Genomic DNA, 11963 nt, shown 5'->3' with positions numbered 1-11963 from the left:
ATCATGCTACCTGAGTCACTTGTACAGGAGTTCATACAGGTTGTATATTCGCCGTTGATCCATGATGAAATAATTCACGAACAGTGAACTGTTGGAACCTGGGTGAATTGCTTGTTGAGCTGTGTACGAAGAGAGATGATGTTGACGACGTTAAGAACATTATGGTGGCGATGAAGAAGGATGTTGCTGTAATGCTGTTGGACGAAGTTAGTGAGTCTCAACGTAGCTGCTATGGTGGTGGTGTTGTCGCTGGAACTGGCTGTCTTTGTGGTTAGTGGCTAGACCATAAAAGGTCATGAACCAAAGACCTGGAAAAGCTGAGTTTTTATAAGAAACTGTAGGCTCAAACGGGGCAGTGAACAGCTATCCCACGTGATCTTATTTAGGGCCTCCGACTAGTTATACACGGCAAGATGGCGCGACAGAGTAAGAGACAAACTGCGCCAATACCAGCCAATCACAGTAGTGGATACAACGGGATCCAAATAGCGGCCAAAGACTTGCTGCTCCCTGCTGCGTTCGAATGCACGTATATATAATAAATGGAGAGAGAAGTATTTCACCCGAGTCTGCGCTACTGAGAGCCCCTCATCAGTCATTTTGTAGGAGACAAAATAGACGATAAAAGGAAGATATATCTGTAGCTAAGAGGTGAAATTAGAAAAAACGATTGGTCATTAAAGTAAAATGAAAGCTGGCATTGACCAAAGAATTTGAAGATCTTTGTTCCTGACAGGGTCACTACTTAGTAATGGAGTAACTGAGCCATAGTTCTTGACGAGGTCACCAGTTTGTAATGGAGTAACCGTGTATACGTATTCTAAGTCGGGTCACCAATTTGTAAGAGTCCGTGGGATATGATGTGATGAGAATGGCCCTTTTGCACAACACCACACCACACGACTGTTGCAATAAAGAGAAATTGGAATAGCACAGATTAAGTATCAGAGGGGATCTGTTCCCTGCTACGTTCGAATGCACGTATATATAATAAATGGGAGAGAGGGATTTCACCCGAGTCTACGCTACAAACGATATTGGGTAACAATTAGCTTTACTTTAAATCACAAGAAATGTATTTTTGATGCGAGATAGAATATTTTGGCTTTGATGTGTCAAGCCAGTAAGTTAATCCAACGCTGGATATATTTAATGCTGTCACTCACTTTAAACATCCAACGACACTAATCGAATTCAGAAGTTAAGGTTGAGTTTATTTAACATCTTTGGTTGTCTCATAGTATTCTAACCTTTTGCTTCTCTTGTGGCATCCATGCAATATATATGATACACACTCCCAATTTTTTCTTTCAGCAACAAGGACAACTTGGGAGTTATGAAAAGAAAATTTTGCTATTATTCAGAACGTATAAAACGAGGTCTAAACTGAATGATTGAAAGCAATGGACGTTTAGGACAAACTTATGAAAATGCTTTGGAAATGCAAAAGATTAAGTCATTAAGACAGACATACTAAGGAAAATGACGAGCGAGAAGAGGATGGGAAGGAGGGAGGGAGGGATAGAGGGAGAGAGAGAGAGAGAGAGAGAGAGAGAGAGGATGAGACAGACTTAAAACAATGTGTAATATCATAGACATTATCTCACTTCGAAACAAGACAGGAAGTTCTATGTTAATGCTACTTGTGAGACGAAGAATTGATATTATGCATATTGTTTATATTAGCCGGACTGGTGTCCTCATCTTGACTGTTGATTTCACTACATTTCGGCTGTTCTTCAGGTGTCTTGTGTTGAACTCGGTTGTTGCATCGGAATTTCTAACCTAATCCTTTATTTGATCCACTGAGGTACACTGTTCTCATTCCGCTCTCTGACATTTTTGGCTTCAATTGAACTCAGAACCTCTAGGTGATCGCGCTGCATTGACCAACGTTTTTATCTACTACGCTATGCCCGTCGTGAACAAAAGAAACGGCAGATCAATTTGGGTTACGCCTTTGGATGAGTTGAAAGCAGTCGTGCGAACCATATTTAACATCAAATTTTACATCGAGGATGAGGAGGGGGAAAAAATCAGATAATGAGAATACACAGAGAAAACTTGAACGAGTATAGCGTGGAAGATGAAGAAGTTGGTTAATGCAGGAAACCAGTTCGACCAATATAAACAGCAGACGTGAAAAAGCATTGCTTCATAAAAAGAATTCTCATTTATCAACAGAAATAGCAGCAGCAGCATTTTTTTTTCTCAAATCAACTCTAATCGGCTAAACTTCCTCGTTATGAAATTCCTGAAACAGTAAAATGATAGAGTAAAATCTAACATGAAATACTATGCTGATAGGAAAACAAAGTACCCAGTACAGAAGTTGGTGATCATGCAAAAATCGACAACCTAGATTATACCAATTAAACTTTAATTTGATTAAGTTCTTTGTTAACAAAAAAAAAAAAAAAAAAAGGCGGATCGATTTGGGTTACATCTCTGGATGAGTTCAAAGCATTCATGTGAATCATATGTAACCTCAAGTTTTACTTCGATGATGAGAAGAAGGATCAGGTAATGGGATTACCCCCCAGAAAGCTTGAACGAGATTCCAGTTGAGTGTTTAACGCAGTTTAAAATATTATAACAAGTTGAAAAAAAGTGCAGAAAGCAGTATATGTCCAGTGTAAAGCAATGATTTTATTCGATGTGTTGGAAAAACAGTATATCGAGGCGCAACGGTCCGATAGTTTACATAGGAAGAAGAAGCGTCTCTTTCATAATGTGTTAAGAAATAAAGTTGAATATTACCTTCTGTTCATTCATTTTTCATGTGTATAGGCAACTGTGTTACAGAATACAGCAAAAGTTCGTTTACTAAAAATGGAGTTCATTTTTCATCATAATGTCAATGAGGTCGGTGAGGTGTTACATGACAGCCAGTTTGGTCAGGTATCACTTGAACCATAGTATAACTGGCATAAGTCTATTACAAATAAGAATATACCAGTGATCAGATGCAATCTTTAGTATGAATGCAATACAATGCATGTATGTAAAGAGAAAAATATAACATTTCACACGATCTGTATGCTTACGCTATCTTGTGACTCAACTCGACGATCAAGGGTTTGCTTCATTGAACACGGTTACCAGTACAATAAAAAGAATTCAATAATTCAGTGGAAGAAAGGTTCCAGAAGTAACAAGGAAAACTTGGATAAACACAAATAAGCTAAATAACTGGGATTTAAATAGGCACCTTGTTAAATATATTGTAGAATCTATGTAAGATACAATTAACCCTGTTATTGTGAAATGATTAGAAATTCCAAGCAGCAATTGACTAAGATTCCTTTTATTAGTTATTTATAACCAATCAAAATAACTTATATCTTTTGTCATTAATAAATTTCTTCTTTTGCCAACTATAAATTATCAGAAATATCATATGAAAAAGACAATCTTGGTAAAATATATTGCCAGAAATAATGCATCTAAGGGAAATTACTCGTGTTAAAGTGGTTTTTACTTCTCTGTACCCACAGCCTAACACAGACCTTGTCGAAATGTATTGTTATCGTGGCTGGTGTAATTTAACAATGTAACTAAAGTCAACTTGTCGTATAGCACTGAATTCAATCCTTTCCGCAGGAAAAGACACCTGCAAGAAGTCTAGTGTCATTTTCAGTCTTCTATCATAATTCATTCGCGCCTAGAATACACCTTAGGAATATAATATCTACTGTTGACTGTTGCTATATTTTATCGATCTCGAAACAATAAAGGCCAAGTTGATCTAAATTAAACTAAAGACAGAATCTACCGTCTCATTCGTTTGGCATTGCAGAAACTAGACTTATACATAATCAAACATTTAAAAACACGAAAGTGGCGAGAGTAAGATACTCAGATGTAACCGATGTATTCGAGTGTGTATTCCCTTCAGAGTTGAACACTTTCGTACTTGCACTGATGGCTATATTTAAAAAAAAAGGTTTTAATTCTAGAAGTTTTAATTTAAAAAAACAAAAACAGATTTAAGAACACAACCTTGTCAAATTCTGGTTTGTGGCAAATAAGTGGATATTTTATCTTTAATTTTAACAACAAAACCGAACTTATATAGTTACCCGAGCAACTGGATAAGCATACTCGGTACGCTTTCAATGTATTTCTATAGTAAAGTTCTGTGTATGCTACACAATGTAACTTTAAAGTCTATAGAAATAACATTTAGTCGAGTTAATTAATTAACTTATTAAATTATAAACGAATTCAAGTCTAAATTTGATCCTGAAAGTAAGCGCATTGGTGAGATGAGAATAAAAGATTTTGCTGACATTTGACTTACTTGTATCCCCTGTTCATTCGCCCCCTCTTTCTTTCTCGCTCTTTCTGTCTTTTCTCGTTGCTCGTCGCTTTTTCTTTTTAAGTTTCACATTTTGATCTTCTAATTAGACCAAGCATAGATTGGCATATTTCGGTCATATTATGCGGAGAAAATCCCTGGAGAAGGACATCATGCTCGGAATGGTCAGTGGCAAGAGAGGAAGAGGCCGACCAAGAACTCGCTGGCTTGATACCATCAAGAGAGATACCGGAAAGGACATAGCCAATCTGAAAGAAGCGGCCCAGGATAGAACTGACTGGAGGACACTGATCCAACGAGTGACCGAGAGTCGACTTCGACTGAGCAGATAGATAGATAGAATTAGACCAACATACATGTTAATGGGTGGTAGATAGATCAATGCTATCACATCAGATGCAGCAATGAACCATAGATAAAGAAATCACAGTTTTTGCCGCATTCGAATCAGCTTATTATGCCCGGCATTTAGTCGCCGTAACTGATGCATCTAGAAACAACACATCTCAAGTAAGATAATACATTTCGGACATTGGCTCCTGAGCAGTTTTGGATAATTTGAAGACCTTCATATGTTATGATTTTACAAAATACCTGATTATTTTGAAGTAAGCACCCGTTGAATGATGACGGTCATGCTGATATATCCATTTGAAATTCAAAGAGGTTGTAAAGTAAGGCTGTGGATGCATGTTGTAAGTTGGGTCACCAATTTGTAATGGCCGTGGTTGTGTGTTCCATGTCGGGTCACCAATTTGTAATGACCGGTGAATGCGTGTTCGAATCACGTCGGTGTCACCAATTTGTAAAGGCCGTGCGATGTGAGGTGCAGAGAATGACTCTCTTGTACCATATCACACGGCCGTTACAATGAAAAGATATCGAATAGTACAAATAAATGTCAGAGGGAAAGTTGGCGCAACAGAGTTGTAGACAAATTGCACCAGTATCACCCAGAGTACACAAAGGGATCCAAATAGCGGCCAAAGGCTAGCTGTTCCCTGCTACGTTCGGATGCACGTATATATAATAAATGGGAGAGAGGAATTTCACCCAAGCCTACACTACAAGTTCATACATATTACTTACGTCTCAGGCCACAAGAACCAAGGTATACAATAGAGTGCCACTGAATATGATGCAAAAGGACCCGGAGACATTACAGTTAGTTTTTAACTCTACTGACCATCAGGCTTCAAAAAGTAAAAAAAAAAATCAGCAGAAACGGAAGAAAATTGCCAAAGAAAGTATTCTATTAAATAAAAGAACACCATAAAATATTTTTGAGGCGTAAGCGTGTCTGTATGATAAGAAGCTTGCTTCTCAACCACATAATTCTATCGTACACACACACATGTATATATATATATGTGTATGTGTGCCTTTGTGTTTGTACCTACCACCATCCGTGTGTTTACGTCCCCATGACTTAGTGTTTCGGCAAAAAAGAACGATAGAATAAGTACCAGACCTAAAAAATAAGTACTGAAGTCGATTCATTCGACTAAAAATTTCTCAAAGCAGTGCCCCAGTGGGGCAGCAATCTAATGAATAGAATAAGTAAAAGATAAAAGAAATATGATTTTTATGCAGAAACGAGATCAGGGGAATATCCTAAAACCAGTTTTTGCATAAAGGTCCAGTAACTGATTGCATTATTCGCTTATTTGTGACAAGCAATTGATAACTTACTTCGAGGGAGAAAAATACGTAATGGTCTCAGTGTAACTGGAGAAAATAACTATAATACCTACCACAACTCTCAAGAAGCTTTATCTCAATTGTTCTAGCAGACAAGTATTTTCCCATGACCACACACCGAGAACGCGTAGCTTAGTGTTTTGGGTATTGGCTCATGATTGTTAGAACTTGGGTCCGATTCTCAGGCTGGACGGTGCGTCATCAAGGTATCTCACTGCACCCTGCTTCTATCAACTCTACAGAATTCAGTACCAGCAGCAGCAGCAGGGAATTAATTCAACAACGTTTAGGGAATAGTGAACTCTTGTATTCCCTGAGGCTTAAACGCCCTAAAAATCTAGATAATTCACGGCCCCTTGAGCCTGTAAGATCGAGGCAAACTTTTATATTGTATGCATGCGTTAAGTCCAATAAAAATATATATACTTTTCATCATCCACTCACCGTCACCATCATTAGAGTTTTCAATAACAAAGATCAGTCTAAGTTGTTTGCCAACCAAGATTATTTTCATGTCATTTCAGTTCAGTTCATCTATTTGTTTGTATCTACTTTTCTTGCAGTCGATGTATCGATCTAGTCTGACAATTCAAAGTTCGAATAACAAATTTTTAAAAATGCTTTTCTTTCTGCATCTTGCACTTGGCACTCCATAGTGCAGCTGCCTTCTCCTCTGCTGAACCATGAAGTCTTCTTCGGAAGAATTTGCCCGATCCGGTCTTCACTTACATAGGTAAACAGTAGGTGAGTAAGACCTAATATGCTAATTAATCTATAGCGGAACCCCGACAGGCGCTACTACATCAGGTCAGAGTAGATCTGGGAACAATAGTGTCTAAAAGGTAGTTCTACACACTTCAAACCATGAAACTCCCGAACCAGGCTTCACAACCGTCTGTAGTTTATAGTCATACCGAAAACAAATTGCGCAAAATAATGGGCAGAGATTAGAAGAATAAGTTGTTTTGGCGTATTTAGTTACATTTCTACGTTCTGATTTGAAATCTCAGGAGTAACGTTCCTTTCTATTCTACTGAGTTCTTTAAAATAAGTGCTCACAGAATATAAGGTGTGATTTAATCGATTCTTGTGCTCCTCCAAAACTGGTGGCCTTGTGTTAACATTTGAAATTAATATATCCCTATGCGGTAGCATATATGATAGGGTGCCAGAATAAAAGCCTTTCTTGGCTCAGATCGATTCTTCTACGTCCAAAATAAGCAACACTAATTTTTGCCATTTCCTCCTCCAAATCGATAAAATAAATATTATAATGAAATCGATTCAATTGATAATATTCATTACCAATGAAATTAACTTAGTGCATAATATATAAAAATGAGAATTATATTAGAATGGTTCCCCATTACCTTATGTAGATATTCATGAAGTTCTGAAGATGCTTCAACACAGGAGTTTTGTTCCTTAAAGAATACCGTGAGCTGGGTATTCAGTACTTAATCCTCTCCACCACGTCAATCTCACACTGCATAGTAAATAGTTTTCCTATTTATAGACAAGGCAAAATTTTGGAAGAGTACAGCCGATAAGATTTTTTTAATGTGCTGGTCAGGAAGAAGACATTGCGTCACGGTTTTTTACAAGGCTTCCTTGTCCATGTTTATCCTGGAGCTGTCAACTTGCGGTTGTTCAAGAACATCAACCGCGTTCTGAGCAGGAAAGACTTGATACAGTGGTTAGAGCAATATCAAAATAAAGGTGAAGAGTAGGGAAGAAAGTGGGTCGTTTGGACCTGTGTAGAGGTGATACAAAACCAGACGGCTCGGAGATGAAAAAAAAACTATTTCATAAACAGCAGCAGATGTGATAAAGCGAAAATACTGCACATCTGTGAATCAGAGGTTGGAATGTGTCGGTGAGCAACCACATAACAATGAATCAGAGGTGACGGTGCTGTTTTGATGTAGCCAACAATATCTCTCTATACAGAGTATTAACACTGTCCCATACGTAGACAGTGTTCCATTACAGGATCGAGTTTGAGTTTTATAGAGTGTTAGTATGCACTAAGAGCAAAAGGATTTACTGGCCACGAAGAGGAGAGTCAGTTTTGTGATTCAGTCTGAGACTGTGATATACCACGAGATCCTTTGTAGTAGACCTAACATTTGTGCGAGCTTTATAATGTTGTTCATGTGCATGGGGGTATGATATTGTTTACGCAATACGTGTAGCGATTGTGTATTTGCGCTGTTAAAGAAGCCAAGATTGACATGGCTCCACTGGAAAGTATTGTTGAAGTCTCTATTTAATAAGTTAGTGCATGTTTGGTGTGAGGTGTGTAGGTTGGACTCCAGATTACTCATTTTGTCGATGGAATTTAAATTCAGAATGTAAAAAGAGAAAAATATATATATAATGCGATCTCTGCAAACCCAGCACCTTTAACAATGCATAGCAACCGCCAGCAATTCGTTTGAGGAAATGGATTTAGAGAGCAACAAGCAAGCTCTCCTGAATATCCATTATAGCGTGTTTACAAACAGTATATTTGGATCATTTCCAAATATCTTTCTAGCTATGCTAGCAGAACAGATGCTGGAAAAGAAAACAACTTAACGTAAACTTTAGTTAACGCGCCAATATCAGCAGAAGCTTAGTTAAATGTTCTCAGTATCTTTGTAAGATTTAATCCCAGGAGTTATGTAGTAGCAATCTAATTATAACTAGTATATTATAATTTATAGTCATAATAATAGCAGAATTAACTTCAACGTATTTTGTCAGAATCTACAACTAAAACAACTAAAACAGCAAGTGTTGTAAGAAGACTTTTACAAGATTAAATCATTTATTTTCACTGGTGTTGTTAAAATATATTTTAATACCTCCTACTAAATTTTGACATACTTTTCAACAACGAGTTATATTTTCTTTAATGACATGTTTATTTTTTTAACGTAAGTCTGAAAAATAAAAATAGTATCATACATCAATATATCAAGGGCTGGCAAAAATAACAAGAAGTGATGTCACAAATCCATTCACACCTAGAATGCATTATAAGAATATAAACAGCCCTTATACTTTACTGATATCAAATTTTATCGACCCTAGAGGGATCTGAACTTAGATCAGAAAGGGTAGAAACTGAAAACTCCTACTTTTTCATTGGCAAAAATTACTTCAGGTGCTCCAGTTCAAACTGGGAAGCCTAGGCCCTTTCTCGGTCCAAAAGATGACATTTGCGCTTAGCTTTGTTGATCATGGGATCACTTGAGAAAGAAGTCGCCTTAAGGGTTCACAGCAGATTTTCTATTGAGCCTTTTCAAAGAAAAACAGCTTTCCGTTGGGTTGTCATGTACCCTATCGTTTCAGCTGCCTGCTCACAATTAGTTAATCAGAAAATAGATTCTTTCAGCTGCAAGTGAAAGAAAATATTTCATCTGTATCTTTTGATTAGGTGAAACATGAGACACAAACTAAAAATAACTCGCATAACAAGTAGCAAGATGCTTTGGAAGTAAGTCTTGCTCGTCGGGACTCGAGAAGACCAGATTAAAAGAAGCTAATTAGCAGCTCGTGTTACAGCAGTGACCTCAGAAGGTGAAAGTCAAAATGAAGGGGAAATAACTCTAAAACAGCGCCAATTTCTACCTCCTTCCCTTCTTCTAATTCAGAGCCATTTAGTGTAAACGTGCACTTGTCCCCCTCCACAGACGGTGTTTTGGAGTTAGTTGTCTCTACAAATCAGATGAAACATTCTTAGATTAGCGCGAAAACATTCTAAATTTCAATTGTTGGCCTTAGTTTAGTTTTTTCTTTCTCTATTCACCATAACTTAAAGCAAAATGTCACATCAAACTGGAATATCAGGTTAGTATTTTCTTTATTTCTACCGATCGTTCCTCTGTTTCTGTCTACCTGGACCGACACTTGTTTTCTTTCTTTCCCTTTTTAAAACAAGCTGCATGGATATATTTTCGGATTTTACCGTAGAAAATAAGTTACAGAACCATTTTCATTTACATGTCTTTATTTATATTCTTGATTTACTGTAATGTTTATTAACAAAAACTACCGATTTCACGTATTACATTTATTTCATGTTGTTTACGCCCACCGAAGTGCTTCAGTGCACCCTTATATTTATCTAAGGAAATCACTACCGCTTATCCTGCTTCATGTAACCACCAAATCTCATGATATATATATATATATATATATATTATATATATATATATATAATATATATATATATATATATATGTGTGTGTGTGTGTGTGTGTGTGTGAAAGGAAAGAGAAGTTGGACAGTGTAGTCTTTTGTATCCAAACTGACTGGATGGTCACGACTGGAACGCCTTTTGTTCACGATTGCGTGATCCGAACTGCCTGGCTAGTCGACTACAGATGTGTATCACTATTTAACTCAGCTAATTTGCATCCCGTTTCTTACCAAACCAAGCATGTGATACTTTCTCTTTTTATTCATACATCCTGTTTGACTGATACTCTTTCTCACAGAATCGTCTACTTTGCCAGCCGTGTGTACTTATAGATAACGCCTACAGTCTGGGGGTCTCACTTTTTGTAACTCCAGAAACATGTAGATGTGTAGATAGCAGTGAAAGGCTCCGATCAAAACTTCAGATATTTCCTTCTCAAGCTACCACGTAGCTAATTTTTTATTAAATTTATTAATTTTTATTAAATTAGATTTAGTTGTTTCTGATTGAACATGACTATGATCAAAGGCGTTCCAGCTATGCCTATCCCTAAATTTTGTACATAAGAAAATACAAGTGTCCGCCGACACATCATTAAGACGTTAGGGTATGGCTCGAGTGATATTTTGTTGCTAGTCTTTGTGGGTCGAATTACCGCAGAGGCGTCGATGCTTGTCGACAATCCAAGCATGTAAATAAATATGTAATTTAAATATTTATTAGGAATGTTTTAGGTTCGAATCTTTAATAACGTCCCCAAAAACAATTTAGTGCGGAATGAAGAGACTTTTAGACATCGTATAATATATATACATGTATAAATATATTTACATACACGCACACACATAGAAACCATATGTGATCATATATATATAAATACACACACACACGGGTTTCGAGGCATTTAGATATAAAGTTTTATTAGTATATATGATAAACAAATTTAGATTAGCTTTACTAGAAGCAGTCGCTCCAGTTGCTAGAAATAGCAGGCAAAACATCCTCAAATCACACCATACCATCTTTTAAAAATTGGATAATATAATCCTATAGGCATTGTCTGAATGAATGGGTGGTTGATAATGGTCGGAACTTCCTGATCACAGGTCTACTTGATCAAGGCTGACCTCGGGCTAAACAGTAATTACTTTATCATTTTATGTTTTAAACATATCGCTTGCTATAAATTTAATGAACGAATTATTGATCCCCACCTCTTTACCTAACAACGAATTTTATATTTATATGTGTTAACATATGATTGTGTGATAGTTATTGGTCAGCTATGAACGTCACCTGTGTGTTTTTCATATGTTTTCTAACCGTTGACATAGAACATGTCACTTTCGGAGTGTTGTGTCAACTTGTGTGAACTTCACACTTACCTTTCCCTGTCATTTGTCATTTATGTGAAGCAAAACGGATTCACTTATGGCTCAAAACCGTGTTCAGAATCGGTTCGACTCATTTCTAATTATAGTCCTATGATCCCTACCATCTCATAAATGACATCTTTTGAATAGATGATATCTTAATGGTTAATATTCTCAAAAACATGAAATAACCAAATGGGCGTGCCGTGGACTACCAGATCATGATTCATAAGTTCAAAACCACTTTGGATATTCCCTTTTTCTCTCTGAACATGGCACTTTATTCTACTTGCCTCAATTTGCCTGTCTAGTATGAACGTAGTTTTCAAGCAATTCACGGTTAGTTGTTATAGATTGGCATCTTATTGGGTAAAAGAAT

General features: G+C 36.9%; 1 protein-coding gene across 1 annotated transcript in view; it reads left to right on the top strand.

Annotated features, from left to right (window-relative positions):
- Window positions 1-9617: 9617 nt before the first annotated feature.
- Window positions 9618-11963, top strand: part of LOC115211992 (twinfilin-1) — a 50664-nt gene continuing 48318 nt past the window's right edge. Inside the window, exon 1 of the mRNA XM_029780773.2 lies at window positions 9618-9859. Coding sequence (XP_029636633.1) covers window positions 9835-9859 — 25 coding nt within the window. The 5' untranslated portion in view covers window positions 9618-9834. The remainder of the gene's footprint in view (window positions 9860-11963) is intronic.

This window comes from Octopus sinensis, linkage group LG5 (genome assembly GCF_006345805.1).
Source record: "Octopus sinensis linkage group LG5, ASM634580v1, whole genome shotgun sequence".
NCBI lineage: Eukaryota > Metazoa > Mollusca > Cephalopoda > Octopoda > Octopodidae > Octopus > Octopus sinensis.
Note: the sequence above shows the minus strand (reverse complement) of the source record. Positions and strands in the feature narration are given on the sequence as shown.